The 23,610-nt window shown below is 44.2% G+C and overlaps 1 protein-coding gene across 3 annotated transcripts in view; it reads left to right on the top strand.

The window, feature by feature from the left end:
* The window catches only part of KIF4A (kinesin family member 4A), a 303,471-nt gene that overhangs the window by 129,234 nt on the left and 150,627 nt on the right, over window positions 1-23,610 (top strand). For all 3 annotated transcript variants that reach the window (XM_033944715.1, XM_033944716.1, XM_033944717.1), the window contains exon 12: window positions 20,703-20,761. In XM_033944715.1, the coding sequence (XP_033800606.1) occupies window positions 20,703-20,761 (59 nt within the window). The remainder of the gene's footprint in view (window positions 1-20,702; window positions 20,762-23,610) is intronic.

Raw genomic sequence — 23,610 nt, 5'->3', positions numbered from 1 at the left:
AACAGACTCTGCAAACTTTGGACTGTAAGCGGGCTCTAGCTTACTATTTAGAGCGAACTAAGCCCCACAGATCAACTCCCCAACTCTTTCTGTCCTTTGATCCGAATAAATTGGGACGTCCTGTTTCTAAACGTACGTTGTCTAATTGGCTTGCAGCGTGCATTTCATTCTGTTATGCTCAGACCGGACTGACACTGGAAGGTTCTGTCACGGCCCATAGAGTTCGAGCTATGGCAGTATCTGTGGCTTTCCTCCGTTCCACTCCTATTGAGGAAATCTGCAAAGCTGCTACTTGGTCCTCAGTTCATACTTTTACATCTCACTATTGTCTGGATGCATTCTCCATACGGGATGGACACTTCGGCCAATCTGTTTTACAAAATTTGTTTTCCTAATGGCCAACCTTCCCTCCATCCCTCTTTTTGTTAGCTTGGAGGTCACCCATCAGTCGAGAATATGCTGCCTGCTTGTCCTGGGATAAAGCACAGTTACTTACCGTAACAGGTGTTATCCAGGGACAGCAGGCAGATATTCTTGCGTCCCACCCACCTCCCCGGGTTGGCTTCTTAGCTGGCTTATCTTAACTGGGGACTGCGCACCTCTGTCGGGCGGGAAGGCACTCGCGCGTGCGCGGTGCGGCCTACTAGAACTTTCCAAGTTCTTAGAGTGCAATCACTCTAAAATTGTCCGTACCGGGGCTCCGTCGGTACTGCCTGCTGTCCCTGGATAACAACTGTTACGGTAAGTAACATTGCTTTACGGTAAGTAACTGTGCTTTACTGTGGTAACCTGTCTATAATAAGGACCTTTTCTTGGTGACTTGCACATTTATATTTGTTTCAGAACTAATAAACTAAGAAGTGCTAATCATAACAGCAACAGCCCCAATAGGAGCAACAACTAACATAGAGCCATACTGCTGGAAATTGCATAGAAGTAGCCCCTTCAGGCCTTGGGTGACTCTAAGGTGCCCTGACTTCCAGAGGACAGTCCTCGCTAGGCTTCACAGGGTGGCATCGCCTGTGAGCATTTGCATGATTTTCATCGGTACCACACTGGCTGGGGTGCAGCCTCTTTTCCTTCCAGAGGTCGTTTCTTTCAGCGCATGCAGTTCTTTCGGGGAGCTCGCCAAAGGTGTTGTGACCTCCATAGGCTCCTCTACCCACCCAGCCCAATGACTCATAGTGGGTCCTTCCCCAAGTTCCAGTGGGAGCCCAGTTGCGGGAGTTTTATCAGGTGTGTGCCGAGATCACAACGGATCATTGGGTCCTAGAGATGATTCGGGATGGCTATGCTCTCGAGTTTTCCCAGCCCTTACCAGATCATTTCCACTCTTCTCCTTGTCAGGCAGCTTGGAAGAAGCAGGCTTTTCATCAGATGCTGCAAAAGTTGTTGGACCTCAAAGCGGTAGTCTCGATGCCTTCTCAAGGATTTCCGTATAGGCATGTACTCCATTTACTTCATGGTGCCCAAGAAAGAGGGGTCTTTTCGGCCCATCTTGGATTTGAAAGGTCTCAACAGAGCGCTTTGGGTTCCGTCTTTTCGCATGGACACCCTGAAATTCATCATTCTGGCCATTCAGCCTGGAGAATTTCTGATTCGTTTTGCATTGCTTTGTCAGATTCAAGCTGTTCGTCCTTATATTGATAAATCAAGTTGTGAATCTTTTTTTTTTTTTTTTAATTCTTTATTCATTTATAACAGGGGTGTCCAATGTCGGTCCTCGAGGGCCGCAATCCAGTCGGGTTTTCAGGATTTCCCCAATGAATATGCATGAGATCTATTAGCATACAATGAAAGCAGTGCATGTAAATAGATCTCATGAATATTCATTGGGGAAATCTTGAAAACCCGACTGGACTGCGGCCCTCGAGGACCGACATTGGACACCCCTGATTTATAATTTACAACAAATGTACAATAAATAACAAACACGTAAGATACAGCATCACTTGAAAATCAGCAATCTTTAATTTACGCTTTAGTAATTTCCAAATTAGACTACTGTAATATAATCTACACTAGTCTCCTGAAAGTTGCTCTTAAAATATTATGAACAGTACAAAATACTGCTATTAGGGTTTTAAACGATGTTCGTAGATATGATCACGTGACTGCGTTTGAAGGAGCACCACTGGCTACCCATAAAATTTGACTAATGCACAATACGTTAACCTTGACTTTCAAAGCTTTACATTTAAGTACACCTGATTAGTTATCAAAAGATTTTGGTACCATACAGACCAATTAGAAGTTACGTTCTTCAACATTCAGCAGTTGTCTCTATCATCAGTTCACCTGGCAAGACTGACTTCAAGATGAAATTCTGCCTTTTTTGCTTCTGCACCATATTTATGGAATTCTCTTCCTATGGATTTATGTACTGAACTTTCTTATACTAAATTTAGAAGCCTTTTGAAAACCTATCTTTTCAGCTTAGCATACTCTTAGAAGATTATTATTACCTACTGTAATTGGACCCTTTTGGATTGGAACCTAAGGAGGGATTCCAGACTGCAGATTTTTTTAAATCTTTTTTTTTATTTTTTTTAGGAGGCTATATTTATTTTATTTCCTTTTGCTAATGGAGTTCCTTTCTTTTGTTTTTAAATTTGTAAACCGCTCTGCTGTTACTGTGAAGAGCGGTCTTTAAGCACTGGTGGGCAGAGTTCTGCTTTGCATTGCTCAGCACGTAGGCAACGTGATCCTGGTGGCTCTGGACTAGCCCAGGCACCTGTGGTATGCAGATCTGGTTCATCTTCTTATGGTAGATCTTCTTCCACTGCCCTTTTTGTCAGACTTGACTCAGGGATCCATTCCAATGTTTGATCTGGGTTCTTTTTTTTTTATGGCTTGCCTCTTGAAAGGGAATGTCTATATAAGAAAGGTTATTTGGATAAGGTGGTCTCCACCCTCTTAGGTTCACAGAAACATTTCTCAGTATTGGTTCAATCAATCATTTTGTCAGAGTTGGATTATTGTAACTCTCAATGTATTTGGGTCTTTCAAAGGTTAGTCTGTACAGACTTCAACTAATACAGAATAATATGGCTAAGCTTATTTTCAGTAAGAGTAAATTCAATCATGTAAACCCTCTGCTCAAGGAATTACATTGGCTCCCAGTGTATCTCAGAATTCAATTCAAGTGCATTTGTATTACATTTAAGATCTTATTTGGCATTTTCACCACTTTGATTCCTTTAGACTGGAATGTGCGTAGGTCTTACCTTGCCAGAAATTCTCAAAAATTAAAACTTACATTTCCCTCCCTTAGTGGTAAAAACAGAACCTTCAGGAGATTCATTCTTTTGCATTTAAATTAACTGAATTCTGGAATGCTAAGTAGTTTAGGTCCCTTTGCTTTATTCTGGAAAGCTCTGAAACCTTCGTTTGCTAAACACTTTGGAAACTAACTACTCTAGTCTACTGTTCTTTGCCAAGTTTATGTATTATGCATTACATTACTGTTAACAGAGTCTAGCTCTTTTTGGTTGATGATCCAGTCTATAAAATTAAGTTTTAGTTTAGTCCAACCTCTTAGACTTGTGTGCGAGTTTGGCATCTCTTTGAGGAATGGTGGTCTGCGCATGGTGTGGTTCCCCTTCTTGAATCTTTGCCTTCATATCTTGGAGTACTTGCAAGATGACCTAGAGCGGGGCCTTGCCTGGTCCTCGTTTAGGGTTCAGATTGCGGCTCTGTCTTCTTTTCGCGGTCTGTTGCATGATCAGTGTGAGAGAGGACCCCTCATGAGACCCCTGAGGCATAGGACTAAGTTTCAAGTTTATTTAAAATTTCTTATACCGCTTTATCAAACTTCTAGGTGGTGTACAATGACAATACCATAAAATCAAATTAAAAATTAGTAATGTTAAACAATACCAGGATATATTAGTACAACAAATGACATGACATACAGACTTACTTCAAACAAATGGGCAAGAACTACAATCTTTGGAGAAAAGAACACAGAGAAGGGAAAAGAATAGGTAGGGATAAAATCAGAAGCCCACCCCCGCAGCGTCAGCGCCCGGACTCCCCCTAAAAGGAAGGGAGCTGCGGCGCGAGGGCTACTGAGAGTCGCGTGGAAGCAGCGGCGAAGGAGAGGCGAAGGGAGAGGAGAGAAGCCAGGGGAGCCAGAGTACATCTAGCGGCGGCTAGGAGCAGGTAGCGGCTAGAGGAGGCGTCAGCGCCCAGACTCCCCATTAAAAGGAAGGGAGCCAACAGCGTGCAGCCATTTGGTGCACAGTAAAGGCATTCGCCTTAGCGAGAGCGCCTTTGCGAAGGACCTTAAGAAGGGCCGGGTCGCTACATCCAGGAACCCCCAAGGAAGAAATACAGCAAGGTAAGAAAGTATACACATACACATATAAATAAGGAAGGCAAAGGGGCAGCAAGCACAGAAGAAAAGGAACGAGTAGGCCCAGGGGGGACCACACCCACATATGTACAAAGGGAAGTGACAGGCAAGGAAGGTACTGAAGAACAACAGCAGGGACAGAAGATAAAGTAAAGGTAGGCCAAGGAGGCAGGCCCAGGAGGTAGCATACGCACACACATACAAAAAGGCAACAACAGGCACAGCAGGACAAGAAAAGGTGGACTCGAGAGAGAACACACAAAAATACACGAGCAAACGGAAAAGGCAGGCACAGGCAAACAACGCACAAGCAAAGAGAAGCGGAAGACGAAGAAGGTAAGGAAGAGCCAGGCACAGGAGTGAGCACACTAGCAAAGAGCACCAGGACTCCTAGAAGGTGGACAAGAATGGAAGCTGAAGGAACCTGGAAGATGAGCTTCCCAGTGTATTGCACGGACTGCCACATGTATGACTACCTCCCCTCCGGGCGGCAGTCATATGTGTACCGGCAATGTCAGGAACTGATGAGCTTGAAGAGCGAAGTCAGTCATCTGAAGCTCAGGATCCAGGAGCTGGAGGGACTATACACCTCAGAAGACCCCTTCCAGACAGACGAAGACCCTATGCGAGAGAGGCATATCGAGGAACAAATCAGGGAGCTCGAAGTTCATCGAAGATGTCTATAGGAGAGTGGAAGAACAGGAACAATAGAAGCGCTGAAATGAGGAAGATACACAGAGCAGAGGACAAGAAACACCTGACACCAAAGAGTGATGAGGAGAAAGCAAATGTGCTAAACAAATACTTCTGTTCTGTGTTCACAGAAGAAAATCCTGGAGAAGGACCGAGATTGTCTGGCAAAGTTACACGAGAAAATGGAGTAGATTCTGCGCCGTTCACGGAGGAGGGTGTTTATGAGCAACTTGAAAAACTGAAGGTGGACAAAGCGATGGGACCAGACGGGATCCATCCCAGGATACTAAGGGAGCTCAGAGAGGTTCTGGCGAGTCCTATTAAAGACTTGTTCAACAAATCTCTGGAGACGGGAGTGATTCCTGGGGATTGGAGGAGAGCGGATGTGGTCCCTATTCATAAAAGTGGTCACAGGGATGAAGCAGGAAACTACAGGCCGGTGAGCCTCACTTCAGTTGTTGGAAAAATAATGGAAGTGTTGCTGAAAGAAAGGATAGTGTATTTCCTTGAATCTAATGGGTTACAGGATCCGAGGCAACATGGCTTTACAAAAGGTAAATCGTGCCAAACGAACCTGATTGAATTTTTTGATTGGGTGACCAGAGAGCTGGATCGAGGACATATGCTAGATGTAATTTACTTGGATTTCAGCAAAGCCTTTGATACAGTTCCTCATAGGAGGCTGTTGAACAAACTTGAAGGGCTGAAGTTAGGACCCAAAGTGGTGAACTGGGTCAGAAACTGGCTGTTGGACAGACGCCAGAGGGTGGTGGTTAATGGAAGTCGCTCGAAGGAAAGAAAGGTGACTAGTGGAGTCCCTCAGGGTTCGGTGCTGGGGCCAATCCTGTTCAATATATATGTAAGTGACATTGCTGAAGGGTTAGAAGGAAAAGTGTGCCTTTTTGCAGATGATACCAAGATTTGTAACAGAGTAGACACCGAAGAGGGAGTGAAGAATATGAAAAAGGATCTGCAAAAGTTAGAGGAATGGTCTAATGCCTGGCAACTAAAATTCAATGCAAAGAAATGCAGAGTAATGCATTTGGGGATTAATAATAGGAAGGAACCGTATATGCTGGGAGGAGAGAAGCTGATATGCACGGACGGGGAGAGGGACCTTGGGGTGATAGTGTCCGAAGATCTAAAGACGAAAAAACAGTGTGACAAGGCAGTGGCTGCTGCCAGAAGGATTCTGGGCTGTATAAAGAGAGGCGTAGTCAGTAGAAGGAAGAAGGTGTTGATGCCCCTGTACAGGTCATTGGTGAGGCCCCACTTGGAGTATTGTGTTCAGTTTTGGAGACCGTATCTGGCGAAAGACGTAAGAAGACTTGAGGCGGTCCAGAGGAAGGCGACGAAAATGATAGGAGGCTTGCGCCAGAAGACGTATGAGGAGAGACTGGAAGCCCTGAATATGTATACCCTAGAGGAAAGGAGAGACAGGGGAGATATGATTCAGACGTTCAAATACTTAAAGGGTATTAACGTAGAACAAAATCTTTTCCAGAGAAAGGAAAATGGTAAAACCAGAGGACATAATTTGAGGTTGAGGGGTGGTAGATTCAGGGACAATGTTAGGAAATTCTACTTTACGGAGAGGGTGGTGGATGCCTGGAATGCGCTCCCGAGAGAGGTGGTGGAGAGTAAAACTGTGACTGAGTTCAAAGAAGCGTGGGATGAACACAGAAGATTTAGAATCAGAAAATATTATTAAAGATTGAACTAGGCCAGTTACTGGGCAGACTTGTACGGTCTGCGTCTGTGTATGGCCGTTTGGAGGAGGATGGGCAGGGGAGGGCTTCAATGGCTGGGAGGTTGTAGATGGGCTGGAGTAAGTCTTAACAGAGATTTCGGCAGTTGGAACCCAAGCACAGTACCGGGTAAAGCTTTGGATTCTCGCCCAGAAATAGCTAAAAAGAGAAAAAAAAAAAAAAAATTTAAATTGAATCAGGTTGGGCAGACTGGATGGACCATTTGGGTCTTTATCTGCCGTCATCTACTATGTATGTAGAAGATACCCGCGGAGGACTCTCGCAGAAAGAAGAGGCAAGACACTACCAGTGCCTAGAGCGAGAAGAAACGAAGAACTCCAAGGACACGGACCTGCGACCGCAACGGAGGCTGAAAAAGGGGAAATCTGCAATCCTGGTGGGAATCTCAATCCTAAGGCAAGTAGACAGTCACATAGCAGGAGGGCGAGAGGATCGACTAGTGACCTGTCTCCCAGGAGCAAGAACGAAGGACATCGCTGATAAAATTGAAAGAATCCTAGAGGGAGCAGAGACGGAAGAGACAGCAGTGATAGTCCATGTTGGGACGAACGATGTCACCAGCAGAGACTACAGCAAGAATGCACTGACTGAACAGTTCAAGATCTTAGGAAGGAAACTGAAGATGAGGACTCAGAGGATAGGGAACTATGAAGCTATGAGAGCAGTGGTGAAAAAGAAACTCAAAAATCGCTCAAAACGGATGGAAACCGTAGAGAAAGCATGGTCCATATTCAAGGACACGGTGCTGGAAGCACAAAACCTGTACATTCCCAGGTTTAGGAAAGGGTGCAAAAAAAAATCGAACAAAAGACCCGGTATGGATAACGACAGAAGTAAAGAGGGCGATAGGAGATAAAAGAAAATCGTTCTGAAAATGGAAAAAGGACCAAACCGAGGAGAACCGGAAAGAACACAAAAATTACCAGAAAGAATGTCACCGAGTAGTTAGGAATGCAAAGAGAGAATACGAGGAGAAACTGGCTGAGAAATCCAGAGACTTCAAATCGTTCTTCAGATACGTCAAGGGGAAACAACCGGCGAGGGAGGAAGTAGGACCGTTGGATGATGGAGACAGAAAGGGGGTGGTAAAGGAGGAAAAAGAGGTAGCCGACAGGTTAAACAAGTTCTTCTCGTCGGTCTTCACGAGCGAGGACATATCGAATGTACCAGAACCCGAAGAGATTATAAGTGGAGATCAGGAAGAAAAACTGGTGCATATAGAGATAAGCCATGAGGAGGTCCTCAAACAGATAGACAGACTAAAAAGCGACAAATCTCCGGGCCCGGTTGGAATCCACCCAAGGGTTCTAAAAGAGCTAAGGAACGAAATAGCAGAAACTCTCAGACAAATTTGCAACTTGTCCTTGAAAACTGGGGAGATCCCAGAGGACTGGAAAATAGCAAATATCACACCTATCTTTAAAAAGGGATCGAGGGGTGACCCGGTGAACTACAGGCCAGTAAGCCTGACTTCAGTCCCAGGCAAGATGATGGAGGCACTAATAAAGGACACCATCTGCGAACACATAGAAAAAAATGGACAACTAAAAGTGAGCCAGCATGGCTTTTGCAAGGGAAGATCGTGCCAAACAAACCTACTACACTTTTTTGAAGGGATAAACAGCCAGATGGACAAAGGAGAACCCATAGACATCATTTATCTCGACTTCCAAAAGGCCTTTGACACGGTGCCCCATGAGCGGCTTCTTAGGAAGCTGTGGAGCCACGGGGTGGAAGGGGATGTACACAGATGGATTAAACACTTATTGGCAGACAGAAAGCAACGGGTCGGAGTGAAAGGCCACTACTCGGACTGGCGGAAGGTTACGAGCGGTGTTCCCCAGGGGTCGGTGCTCGGACCGCTGCTGTTCAATGTATTCATAAACGACCTAGAAGCAGGGACGAAGTGTGAAGTTATAAAATTTGCGGATGACACCAAACTCTGCAGCAGGGTTAGAACCACGGAAGAATGTGAAGACCTACAAAGGGACCTAAACAAACTGGAGGAGTGGGCAAGCAAATGGCAAATGCGTTTTAATATAGAGAAATGCAAGGTCATGCATTTAGGGAAAAAAACCCAATGTTCAGCTACAAAATGGGGGGGGGTCAGTGCTAGGGGATAGTAATCTTGGAAAAGACTTGGGTGTGCTGGTAGATACTACAATGAAACCAACGGCACAATGTGCAGTGGCCTCCAAGAAAGCAAACAGAATGTTGGGTATTATTAAGAAGGGCATTACAACCAGGAAGAAGGAAGTCATCATGCCGCTGTATCGTGCGATGGTTCGTCCGCATCTGGAGTACTGTGTCCAGTATTGGTCACCGTACCTCAAGAAGGACATGGCGATACTTGAAAGGGTCCAGAGAAGAGCGACGAAAATGATAACAGGTATGGAAAACCTTTCATACACAGACAGGTTGGGAAGGCTGGGGCTCTTCTCCCTTGAAAAGAGGAGACTCAGAGGAGACATGATAGAGACTTTCAAGATCATGAAGGGCATAGAGAGGGTGGAAAGGGACAGATTCTTCAGATTATTGGGAACCACAAGCACCAGGGGGCACTCAGAGAAGCTGAAAGGGGACAATTTTAGAACCAATGCTAGGAAGTTCTTCTTTACACAGAGGGTGGTGGACACCTGGAATGCGCTTCCGGAGGCTGTGATAGGACAGAGTACACTACGGGGGTTCAAGGAAGGATTGGATAAATTCCTGAACGATAGGGGGATTGAAGGATACAGATAGAGGTAGAGATAGGTTTTAGACAGAGTATGGATAGAAGGATAAAAGGGATTAGAGAAGGATCACATTACAGGTCATGGGCCTGAAGGGCCGCCGCGGGTGCAGACTGCTGGGCACGATGGACCTTGTGTCTGACCCAGCGGAGGCAACTTCTTATGTTCTTATGATAGCCTTCTCAGAGATCCTTCCAGTACCGAGGGCAGAAGCGAAGAGGCAGGCGGAACTACAATCAATAAATGTGTGGATGAGGAGATGGTGTGAGGAAGAGGAGGGATTTCTCTTCATGGGGAACTGGGCAACATTCTGGGGCAAGAACAAGCTCTTCAAGAAAGATGGTCTACACCTGAGCACGGCAGGAACTAGACAACTAGCAAATAACGTCAGAAGAGCAATAGAGCAAGCTTTAAACTAAGTAGAAGGGGAAAGCCGATGGACCCCTGGTCTGACCCGGCAGGGGCAATTCTTATGTTCTTAAAAGGACAGTTATTGTCCAAACGCATCCTGGAACAAGAAGGTTTTTAGCTTGGATTTAAATTGGTTTAGTGCGGACTCTACACTTAAGTAATTGGGCAGCAAGTTCCAGAGGGAAGGTGCGGTGACAGTGAAATTATTAGATCTCAACATGTTGATTAACTTTAAGGATGGTATGGTAAGGAGATTCTGTGACATGGAACAGAGTGATTTAGATAAGAACATAAGAAGCACCTTCTCCGGATCGGACCTTCGGTCCATCTAGTCCGGCGATCCGCACACAATGAAGGCCCTGCCAGGTGTACACCTAGTGTAATTTTTAGTCACCCATATCCTTCTATGCCTCTCATGAGGAGATGTGCATCTAGTTAGCTTTTGAATCCTAGGACGGTCGATTCCGCAATAACCTCCTCTGGAGAGATTCCAGGTGTCAACCACTCTGAGTGAAGCAGAACTTCCTGATATTAGTACTGAACTTTTCCCCCCTTAGCTTCATTCCGTGACCTCTTGTCCGTTTCAAATTGGACAATGTAAATAGTTTTTTCTGCTCTATTTTGTCGATTCCTTTCAGTATTTTGAAGGTCTCTATCATATCGCCTCGCAGTCTCCTTTTCTCAAGGGAGAACAATCCCAGTCTCTTAAGTCGATCCTCGTATTCCAGTTTCTCCATACCTTTTACTAGTTTTGTTGCTCGTCTCTGCACCCTCTCCAGCAGTTTTATATCCTTCTTTAGGTTGGGAGACCAATGCTGGACGCAGTATTCCAAGTAGGGTCTGACCATTGCTCTATAAAGCTGCCTTATGACCTTCTCTGATCTACTCGTGATTCTCTTCTTTATCATGCCCAACACTCTATTTGCTTTCTTTGCCGCCGCCACACATTGTGCTGCTGGTTTCAGGGTCCTATCTATCAATATACCCAAGTCCTTTTCCTGTTCGCTCTTACCCAGAGTTGCACCTGACATTCTATACTCGTGTTCCTTATTCTTTCTGCCTAAATGCATTATTTTGCATTTCTCCACATTAAATTTCATCTGCCATTTCTCCGCCCATTTCTGTAACTGACACAAGGGATTTCTCTAACTGACTATAAGGAATTAGAAGTCTATCAATGAACTCTGGCTGGTTACTCGAATGGATTTTAAAGGCTAAAAGTAGGATTTTGTAGCTGATTCTATGTTCAACGAGTAGCCAGTGTGCTTTGAATAAAAGAGGTGACACGTGATCATAGTTTTTTGCGTTAATAGATAATTTTGATGGCTGTGTTCTGCACAGTCTGAAGGCCAAGTACAAAATGGATCCTAAAGACTTCATCTCTGACCCACAAAAACTGCATGAACTATTAACAGCATGCAGACAGCTGCTGTGGAAAATTCCAAGAAGAACCACTAGTCACAGAAACAAACTAGAGCAGGTCAGCACATAAGGGCTAAGAATAATTCATATGAGCTAAGTACACACCATGAAGAAAGCACTGATAAGCACAATCTCTAAGGAGAGCATTATCCGTTACCACCCAAGGCCTCCGAAACCTGTCAATTGAGAATTCTTTTCCATCTTGGCACTCCACAAATTACAACTACAACCCATATGGAGCTCTTATGCATACTAATCTATTCCCCAGGAACTGCCCCATCTTAATTTATAATCCAGTTTCCATTATTTCAGTCAATTGTAGCTACAAAAAGAAATTCAGATCCCCCTCTTCAGAATTCGCTCCAGCCTGCAATAAATCCATATCATACAACCACTCATAAATGAAAGTGTAACTACCTCTCTGCCTCAGGGGTGTCAACCTCAATCACATAAGGGGCCGAAATCTAAAACATAGGCTAAGTCACGGGCCAAATTTTTTATTAAGATACTTGGGGCTCCTTTTATTAAGGTACGCTAACCAATTTAGCACACGCTAAATGTGCACCTTAATAAAAAGGACCCCTTAGTCTTAGAAGTATCCTGTATATAATAATACCCTTAGCGCGCATGCGCACTTCAATCTTCGTGGCTCTGTGCTTCTGTAGCTACGTGGCCGGCAGAGAAATGTTGGAGCGTGCAGCACGTGCGCACATTGGGACCTACAAGGCAGTTTACTTTCCATTGCCCTTTCCAACAACACGGAAGCTACGAGGTGGTTTACTTTCCTGTGTGCTGGTTGCCCTTTCCAACACAACGCGTGATTTTAAAAAAAAAAAGGGTAGGTGGGAAAGTGGGCAGGGACATTGACAGACTGCCAGAAATAGAGACACACACACACACTGAAAGACAGGTAGGTGGGAGTGAAACACACACACAGAAGGACAGGGGGCCAGGGAGAGAGAATGAAGGGAAAAAAAAAAACAGACAGCGGACAAGGGGAGAGAGAGACACACAGAAAAAAAAAAAAGACAGTAGCCAAGGAGAGAGACAGCAAAAAAAGACACACAGACATCTATTCTAGCACCCGTTAATAATTTCAAAGTTAGTATAGAGCGCTAGTGCTATTACTTGTATAACAAAAAAAGTAAATACGTGATTAAGAACCCGACCCATAGACCGCAGTCACACAAGTGCAAAAGGGACACACGTAACTCAAGGTCACACATTTAATTGGGAATTTCGCTCTCCTTCCACTCCTCCCCCGTCCAGGTTACACACCTCCCTTGCACTTATGCATTATGTCATTTGTCATGTTAGGCACCCTGCTAGCACTTTCACATTTAAGTGTATACTTGTCACATAAATGCTAACATTCTGTAAATTTATCAGATTTACTTAGAGCAGAATATGTACAGCAATGAAGATATTTACCTTAGATTTCTTCTCAGACAGTGCACAATTCATTTCACTGATGGTATGAAAACATTTGATCATTCTAGTGTTACACTGACCAAGCCTTTATTCTGCCAAAGAATTGTTTGGAAAATGCTGGGATTTCACAGTAACTCTGTCTTACAATTACATTTGGGGGGAAAAAAAGCTCTTTTAAAAAGACAAGAAAATTGCTCCAGCTAAATTTTTCCCTTTTTTTTCCCTGCAATCTGGCTGGGGCTTGATGTAACATGATATAAATGGGAGGGAGTGCAGGCAAGACTGTAGCCAATCAGCACTCACCCATTCCAGTAAGTCACCGCCCCAGAGCCAAAAGGCAGCCTGTCCCCAAGCGCTCACAGCAGTCTCAAAAGCTGCCTGGCACCAGTTTGATTTGTACAGTGGTGAAAATTTAGCAGAACAGGAGAGCCTAGTCATTATAACATTCCTTGCAAGCTTTTTCTTAAAGTCAGACATGAGGAAGTTCAATTTGCGGCGCTTGTCCTGGCGGGCCAGCTTAGATGCAAAATTGTCTAGCGGGCCAAATTTTATTACACTGCAGGCCAGAGTTTAACATGTCTGCTCTACATTAATACTAGATCAATTACCAACAAACTCCTACTACTAAACAAACTGATTACATTACATTAGTGATTTCTATTCCACCGTTACCTTACGGTTCAAGGCGGATTACATAAGAATTGTTATGATGTTATGAAATTCATTCAGTGGATTACATGAGAATTGTCAAGATACTAATAAATGCCTAATGAGTGACTTGAATATTTTTTTGGTTTGCTGTGTAGATAATGTTTTGGGTGAATTTCCCCGAACTTGGATAGGGGGTTATACACACTCATTGACCTAAGCGAGGAGGTAGTCTCGCTGTAGTCTATAAGAGTTGTCTCCAAATCACCCTAACTGACTCTGCAATTCTTACTGAACTTAATACATGACATGCAAGTTGGAAGATGAAACTGACACGTATCCTAGCAACATAGGTATCTTGCTAGTCTACTGCCCCCCTGGACCAGGTCACACAATATCACAAAAATGCAAGAAATTATTTTGGACTTCACCTGCCAGTATACAAGAATAATTGTCTTAGGTGACATTAATATTCCACTTGAATCCCAGGACAATGCTAATGTCTTCAGATTTAATAAATTTCTTACTGACAGACAACTTGACCTCAAACCATCAGGCCCAGCACACTAAAAAGGGCACACTCTGGCTATCATAGCATCCAATCCCCCCCCCCCCTACACACACACTCTCTCTAGTTGTACACACTGTCTGGATAGCTGTTATCCTAGTCAAATCACTACTGTATTTATTATCCTTCAATCTCTTTATAGAAGGGAAACATACCCCTAAGGGTCCTATTTGAGAAACTCTAACAAGAGGGAGAATCGATACAAACCAATTCTGTAACATGGTATCTGAAATATTAAATACAACCTCAAACAAAACCCATCACTCTTCTTACTAACTGGAGGTACTCAATAATTCAAACTCTGGATTCTATAGCCTTGAAACATAAGAACTACCAAACTGTCACCCTGGTTTACCAAAAATCTAAAACCAATTATGTCGAAAGCTTGAAAGGCTATAGCAAAAAAAACCAAGCTACCAGAACATAACTGTAAAATAGCTTGGAGAGTTGCCATCAATAAATACAAATTTAATATTGCCGCATCAAAAATAAAAACAAAACACACTACGCCCATGAAATTGAAAATAACTTTGATATCAAAAAACTGTTTCTGCTAATGCGCCCTGTGACTAATCCATGTGAACTAGGCTCATCTGAAACTGACCCTCAGCCTAATGCTCAGATCCTTGCTAACTTCTTCCTAAGCAAGATAAAATATACAATTGGAGGTTAAAGACCCTCCATCGTGTCCAGGCTCATCAAACTCAAGTGTTACTGACCAAACTTGGAGCTCATTCTAACCTCTGACACCTACCACCACCTCCACGTTCCTGAAAAAGCTTTCCATTTGCAGCTGCCCTAACCACCTGTTAGCAGAAGCCCCAGATCACATTATAACCTGGCTGACTAAATTCCTAAACAGCCTATGACATCACGGCCAACTACTGTCCTAATTGGGTCACATCACCCTGACCCTGATTCCCAAGACCCAATGTGCTGATCTCTCAATTCCTTCAAATTACAGACCAATCGCTAGCATTCCAGTATTAACCAAGCTACTAGAAATGCCTGCCTATATGAAAAATTTTCCTGCCTCCATGCCACGCAGTTTGGATTCGGCCTCTAGCACAAAACTCACCTTAACCAACAAAATCAAACAATTAAATATGGGTCACCTGGTGATCTCATTACAATTTGACATATCGGTCACCTTCGACTCAGTCTTGCTTTTCACCAAATTAAAATGAAATGGGCCTTTCTGGCACCATTCTAAACTGGTACAAAGCCTTCCTACAAAATAAACAATACCTTGTCTACAAAGATGAAACATTCTCCAAAAGCTGACAAGCATTCTGCAATTGTCCCATGAGGATTTCCCCTCTCTCCTCTTCATGAGCTCACTGGGCAATACTAAATTCAGCAACAATGTCATCTGTATATGATAGCAGGCGTTCATCAGACTCATCCTCATCAAACGTGGCTAGTCAGAGAATATTCAATGGCAAAGAGAAAAGTACACGCGGGGGCTACTCTTAGCAAACTGAAACTAAATACAAAGAAAGGAAAGTTCTGTGATTTCATAACCTCTCACACAGTCGCCACAACTGTCATCCTACCCTCAGGAGCTACTCAGGCAAGCATAAACTCCACCCTCATGCCAAAATTAAGTGATAACAAAATATAGCAATCGGATTAATTTTCAGTTTGAAAAAATTTGACTCCATTTCACCTTATTACAAAAGCCTACACTGGCTACCCATTAATGCACGCATCACCTTCAAATTATCTTGCATAATGTGTCAGATTCTATATGCAACCTCAGCAGAATAAAACTCTTCATCGACTCCTGCAAAGCATCAATCAGAAAACTGCAATCATTTCTACTGGGGGTTTTTTTTCTCCTAAAGGAGTTATCTATAAACACATGTTTACAGTAATTTGCTTTTCACTTAAAACATGAACAATCTACCAGTGGTAATCAAGACAGAACCCAACTACTACAGATTCCAAAATAAACTAAAAACCCTCCTCTTTGAAAATATATACTCTGATAGTCACTTATGATATACCTTACTGGACTGAAACTATACTTATGCTCTGAACTACCTAAATAGACGTTATCCTAGGACAGGCAGGCAGCATATTCTCACATGTGGGTGATGTCATCCGCAGAGTCCGGTACGGACAGTTTGACAACTAAAGTTAAAAGGGAATCGATTTTGTACAAATGTAAGGAAGTTCTTCTTCACCCAGAGAGTGGTAGAAATCTGGAACGCTCTTCCAGAGGCTGTTTATAAGGGATTCAAGAAAAGGTTGGATAAGGTTGGAACAGAACATACGCAGGTAAGACTAAACTCAAATAGGGTACTGGTCTTTGACCTAAGGGCTGCCGCATGAGCAGACTGCTGGGCACGATAGACCACTGGTCTAACCCAGCCGTGGCAAATCTTATGTTCTTATGAACTGTCACTTTAAGTTGATAAACTTTGCGACTGCCCGCACCGTGCATGCACGAGTACCTTCCCGCCCAACACCAGCTCAAGCCCCTTGGTTCTGTAAGCAAGCTAAGAAGCTAACCAGGGGAGGTGGGTGGGATGTGAGATTATCTACCTGTTGTCCACAGATAACACTTGTTAAGGTAAGTAAGGAGAAATTAGGTTCTTACCTGCTAATTTTCTTTCTTTTAGACCAGTGGTTCCCAAACCTGTCCTGGGGGACCCCCAGTCAGTCAGGTTTTCAAGATATCCCTAATGAATATGCATGAGAGAGATTTGCATACCTGTCACTTCCATTATATGCAAATCTCTCTCATGCATATTCATTAGGGATATCTTGAAAACCTGACTGGCTAGGGGTCCCCCAGGACAAGTTTGGGAACCACTGTTTTAGACTCTCCAGACCAGTACATTTCACTGATGGGTATTAGCTCACCATGACCAGCAGGTAGAGACTGAGACAAAACCTTTTAACTGTAATACAATTAGCTGTGCTTCCCCTTAACAAAACCAGTCTGCCAAATAGCCAAGCAGAACTAAGAAGTGCTAATTATAGCAAACACTCCTAACACAGAACAATATTTTGGAAATTGCAAATGTCCCCAAAGCTCGCCACTGAGCCAAAGCCACTGTTCTTTTTAATCTCCCCAATCCTATAAAAATGCTAGAACCTGCAGAAAAAAATCACACTCTTCATGTGAATCCCGCAAGAACAACAGACAGACAGGGTGGGGACTATACCGGTCTGGAGAGTCTAAAAGAGAGAAAATTAGCAGGTATGAACCTAATTTCTCCTTCTTTAGCAACTCTCCAGACTGGTACAGTTCACTGTTGGGATGTACCAAAGCAGTACCTATCATGGGTGGGACCTCCAGAGGGCTGCCACCAGAACATGCTCACTGAACACTGCGTCCTGACGCGCCTGAATGTCCTCATGGTAGTGTCGCACAAAGGAATGCAGAGAAGACCAAACCATGGCTCTATATATACCCACTGGAGGCACCAAAGATGACTCAGCCCAAGAAGCTTCCTGACCCCAAGTGTAATGAACCTTGAGAAATTCCGGAACAGGCTTCTTCTGAAGTAGATAAGCGGAAATGATAGTCTTCTTGATCCAGAGAGCAATGGTAGCTTTGGAAACGCTGTCCCCCTTATATTGACCCGCTAAGAGGACAAACAGATGATCTGACTTCTGGAACTCCAGCTCCTCAGCCTGAACATCCCTGTGCTGACTGAAGAACCGGTGCGCTTTATTTATTTTATTTAATTCGATTTCTATCCCATCCTCCAGCAGCTCAGAACGGGTTACACGCAAACATTCATAGTGGAATACTTTTGGACAGTACAACAGCAACTTAAATACAGGTCAGGAATGGCGAGGAGGGTACAGAAAGGAGGGGGGAATATAAGGGGGTCAAGGGATGATCGCAGTTGGAATTTCAGTTGACACTCATGGTCATTAGGCCCATGACTGGCTGCCCCCAAGTCTGCACTATCAACTCAAAGGCTGCAGGACAAAGACACAATTCTAGGATCTAGCATGTAACAACTGAGGAAGTCCGCCTGGACATTCTCCACTCCTGCTATGTGGTTAAGCCGAGATGTCCAGAAGATGAGTCTCTGCCCAAGCCATGAGCAGAGCAGCCTCTTGTACCACTAGACGTCTCCTGGTTCCCCCCTGATGATTGACGTAAGCCACCGCCATGGCATTTTCTGAGAGAACCCGAACAGACTTGCCCATCAACAACGTCTGGAACGCTAGCAAAGCCAGCTGGATGGGTCTGGTCTCCAGAGCATTGATCGACCAAGATACCTCCTCCGGAGACCATCTGTCCCGAGCTGAGCAACCAAGACATTGAGCTCCCCAGCCGAAGAGACTAGCGTCCGTGATAAGCACTATCCACTGGGGCTGATCCTCACTATTTGCACCAGATTGGAAGAATGGAGCCACCAATGGAGACTGTGATGAACCAACCCCTGAAGAGGAACGGGAGAGTCCATATCATGCAACTGGGGCAACCACCGCTGCAGCAGAGCATACTGATGATGTCACCCTTGTGTGAGAATATCTGCCTACTGCCCCCTATTTATGGGCCTTCAGTACTCTTGTTCTTCAACCTTTTTACACCTGTGGACCGGCAGAAATAAAAGAATTATTTTGTGGACCGGCAAACTACTAGGACTAAAATTTTAAAACCCCGTTTACGCCCCATCTCCGCAAACTCGGTCCCCGCAAACCATCTGATCCCATCTGCACAAGCCGCAATTATGATTTTATATTGAACGTATTTTATTAAAGTATAAAAAGAAACAATATTCTGAACAATTATGATTTTATAAATACAAATATACAGAGCACGGACCAGCAAAACCCCTGTCTCCCCTCCCCTTCACATATATCCCCTCTACTATCAAGAAAACTGAACAAGCCAAGTTATTATAGAATGCTACATAGAAATATCATGCTAACAGAATACTGCAGTCCCCAGTTATGTCTCTAGCAGGATATATATTTCAAATCTGATATATTCTAATGCCAAAATAGAAATAAAATTATTTTTTCTACCTTTTGTTGTCTCTGGTTTCTGCTTTCATCTTCTTTTCACTCTTTTCCTTCCAGCATCTGCCCGTTCCATCCAATGCCTGCCCTCTCCCCCTTCCATATGTATCTGACTTCTTTCTATGCCCCTCTTCCCTGTCCATCCAGCTTGTTCCTCCTCTCTCCTTTTTACATCATTCATTCCAGCTTCACTGCCTTCTTCATTTTTATCTCTCCTACACCAGATCTAGCATCTTTATCCATCTCTCATTTCTCTGCTGATCCCCTTTCCAGCATCAATGTCTCTCTACTTTCTCATTCCTCTCTCTCCCCTTTCCCTCATCTGATCTCTCCATTCCACCCTGACCCCCTTCCCCTCCTGTAATCTCCCTGCCAGCTGTTTCCTTCCTTTTTTCTTTTTCCCTTCCCTCCTTCCTTTTTTTTCCTTCTCCCTTCCCTCCTCCCTCTAGCCAACATTAACTCTCTTCCCAACCCTTTCCCTCCTCCCCTTCCAGCAGCATCTCTTTCTTCTCCCTTCCCTCCTCCCTCTATCCAACATTAACTCTCTTTTCTTCCCATCCCCTCCTCCCCTCCCAGCAGCATCTCTCCTTCTAGCTCTCTCCAAGTCCAGTAACAGCTCTCCCTTTATCCAGCAGCTTCCCTGCCTCCTACAGTGGCTGTCTCCCCTTCCAGCAGCTCTCAGTAGTTGCCTGCAGGAAGTTGCCGGTAAATCACTGCCCTGGCAAGTAGGAGAGCTGGTGGGAGGGGAGGAAGTCACTGTGAAGGCTCCCCAGGATCTTGCTCGCACACGCTGACCATCTCCCTCCACCTGCACCAGTATCTGCAGCTCTCTCCATTCTACTTGTAACTTCCCCGCGGCCCTTTTCAGCAACTCGGCAGGGGCGGCGATCAAGACAAGCTGCCGACGTCAGGACCTTCACTCTCTGAGTCCCGCCTATTTTATTTCAACTTCCTGTTTCCGAACAGGCGAGACTCAGAGAGAGAAGGCCCCGACGTCGGCAGACTGTCTTAATCGCCTGAGGCTGGGAGGAGCATTAGTGAACAGGAACCGTAGTTGGCAGGAAATTTAACTGCCGACTTGATCTCGCCGGCCCTGCGCGGACTGGCAGAAATTTTCTGCGGACCGGCACCTGTCCACAGACTGGCGGTTGAAGAATTGTGCTCTAAATCATTCTCTCTTAAAAGTATACTTAATGGTCCAGCTCCTACTTCTACTTATACCAAATTTATGGTAAGTTGCCGTGAACCTAGCTGGACATAGAATAACCCAGAAATTGGAGATTAGATTACTTGAACTTTGGAAGAGATATACTGGACTTGCCAGGCTACATGAAATGCTTTTATAGGCTGATGTCATCAAATTGGTGGTTCTGTCTTCATCTGTTGCTAATGGAGCATAAACCATTTATCTGGACTGGTTTGGCATTTCTCAAAGGAAATGAAAGGTAACCAAGCTTCACCTAATGGGTCTTGGCAACACCTATACATAAAGTAGAAGTGCTTGTATTGATTTCTGAGAACAAAGGAGAAGACAGGGCATGAAAGAGCAGCAGTGACCTCCATGTGAGAGTGGTCTCGGTATGGGGATAGCAGGAGACAAGTACATGTAAGAGGTTCAACGGATTCTGTGCTTTGCCTATATTGATCTAAACTGAACTTTTCTCTTTTCCTTGTAGACAGAACAGGAAAATGAAAAGCTGTTGGGGAAGATAGCTGAATTACAGAGGCATGCTGCGTAAGTTTGCACCATTCTTTGGGACTGGGAATGGATAACGGGATATTGGGAGGACTGCTGATTTCAGTATTGGATCTTGAATGGCAGCATAAACAAAATAGGTACAGTAGACTCTCTCAGAGGTTTGATAGATGCAGGATAAATATAGTTTCTGCTTGCTTAGGCTCTACCTCAACTAGGGTGGAACCAGGCTGCTGGCATCAACATTTCAAAAGGAAATAGAGCAGCTTTTCAACTAGAAACTGGGGGAAGGCAGACAGTCGCTCAAAAGGGAAGACGGAGCATCCTGATGGTGAGATTGCAATACAGGCTACAGTAGACCAGGTGTCCTACATTCAGAGCAGGATGATTTTAAAGATTGCAAATTATCTATGCCAACTGCTGAGCAAATTGTAAATAGATATGACACACAGTTTGAAATGTCTGTTTGCAATGTCAGAAGCCTAAGAAACAAGATGGAAGGGTTAAAATATATTGCACTAAATGAAAAGATAGATAAATATAGGCATATCTGAGACCTGGTGGAAGGAAGATAATCAATGGGACACTGTCATACTGAGGTACAAGTTATATCGTAGTGATAGGTTAGATTGAACCGGTATAGGTTTTTAAGTTAAGGAGGGCCTTGAATGGACTGAAAATTCTACAAGAGTGGAAATTCCTTGTATAAGGGGGAAAAGGATAGTGGTAGGAGTGTACTACCATCCGCCTGACCAGGATGAATGGACATATGTTGAAATGTTGTTAGAAATTAGGGTTGCATTTCTTTGAGCAATTGATCCTATGTAAAGATTGAATCTGTCTTTTTGTTTTTACTTTGTTTTGACTTTTTAATATTTTATCTATGTCTCAATAGTTCAAAGTCTAATAGATGCTGGCATTGTAATCTTGAAATAGGGACCTTAGATCATCTTTTGTTTTATTGTCCCTATATTTTAGCCTTCTGGAATTCCATCTGGTATCAAGTAAATTGTTTACTGGAAAATCATGTAACACTATCTTATGATACGGTCTTATTTGGAGCAGCTATGAGAAAAAAAAGTCTGATATCATCATTTAATAATACATTTTTATTAATTATGACAGGAGTCGCTATTCAGCATATCACCATGGCCTACCCGCCACCGATTCTTCTTTCCCCTGATCCGCCGCTAAAGCCAGTCTGCCTCCCTCCCTCCCTGCCGTGCCAAAGCCTGGCATACCTGCTGCCAATTCTTCCTCCCTCCCCCCCCCAGTCCGCTGCCACTCGCTGTCTGCTGCTGCAGCAGCAAATCCAAGAAGAGAAGAACTAGGCACATGCAGTGACCAGTCAGAATTGACGTCAGTGGGGTAGGCTTGTGGGCCGGCAATGTGCATTTGCTGCACATGCCTGGCCCTTCCCTTCCTGCAGTTGCAAACAGCAGCAGCGGTGGTGGGTGGCACTCAGACCGTGTACCCCCTGACCTACAGGACGGGCAATTTTTGGGGAGGCCATAGCCCCTGTGACCTCCCCCGTTCCAATGCCTATGCAATAGCAAATTGCCTAGACTGGACGGTATACATACCAGAGTGCTGATAGAATTGAAAAATGAACTTGCAGGGCTATTGTTAGTAATTTTGTAATGTTTCTTTAAAAACCAGCATAGTACCAGAAGGCTGGTTGGTGGCCAATGTGACACCAATTTGATCTGGGAAATTATAGACCGTTGATCTGATATCGGTCCCAGGCAAAATGGTAGAGACTATTATAAAGAACCTAATGACAGAACATATACATAAGCATGGATTCATGAGAGAAAGCAAACATGGTTTTAGGAAAATCTAACCTCACGGATCTACTGCATTTTTTTTGAAGGGGAGAATGAACGTGGATAAAGGTAAACCAGTTGATATTGTGTATTTGGATTTTCAAAAGGCATTTGATAAAGTACCTCATGAAAGACTACTGAGGAAATTAGAAAGTCATGGGTTAAGAGGTAATGTCCTTTTTTTTTTTTTTTTTTGGTTACATCCCTTCCGGATTCCAACCATCAATCCAGGAGTTGCAGAAATCCAACACTTTTCTGAGCACATGCTCCCCCCCCCTTAGCCTGAGAGCTAGCAAACATATCAGTTACAATTTCTGTAAGCAATCCGTGCAGACGCCTTTTGCAGTTGCTCTGCTCCTTTTAATTTGCTTTCTTGGTGGCTTCAGTGCCTTGAGACCCCCTTCCAGGTGGTTCCCTGTCAGAGGAAAGGACGCAGTCTCGTGGTACTGGACTGCTGCTTCACTGAGAAACTCTGGATCTGTGGAGTCATAAGAACATAAGCAATGCCTCTGCTGGGTCAGACCTGAGGTCCATCACGCCCAGCAGTTCGCTCACGCGGCGGCCCAACAGGTCCAGGACCTGTGTAGTAATCTTCTATCTATACCCCTCTATCCCCTTTTCCAGTAGGAAATTGTCCAATCCTTTCTTAAACCCCAGTACCGTACTCTGCCCTATTACGTCCTCTGGAAGCGCATTCCAGGTGTCCACCACACGGGTAAAAAAGAACTTCCTATTATTCGTTTTGAATCTGTCCCCTATCAGCTTTTCCGAGTGCCCTCTTGTTCTTTTATTTTTCGAAAGTTTGAATAATCTTTCCCTCTCTACTCTCTTTATGCCCTTCATGATCTTGTAAGTCTCTATTAGAGAATTGCGCGGGGACAGAAATCCCAACCGTCCCCGCCAAAGTCCCACCCGTCCCCGTGAGGAATCCCTCCGTCCCCACCCGTCCCCACAAGGAATCCCCTCCGTCCCCGTGAGGAATCCTCTCCGTCCCCGCCCGTCTCTATAAACTTCAGAAATAGTTATTTCATTTAATTATGCTACTGAATTAAAGGCTTTGGT

This window comes from Geotrypetes seraphini, chromosome 5 (assembly GCF_902459505.1).
Source record: "Geotrypetes seraphini chromosome 5, aGeoSer1.1, whole genome shotgun sequence".
NCBI lineage: Eukaryota > Metazoa > Chordata > Amphibia > Gymnophiona > Dermophiidae > Geotrypetes > Geotrypetes seraphini.
The sequence above is the reverse complement of the archived record's forward strand: the minus strand, read 5'-3'. Positions and strand labels throughout refer to the sequence as shown.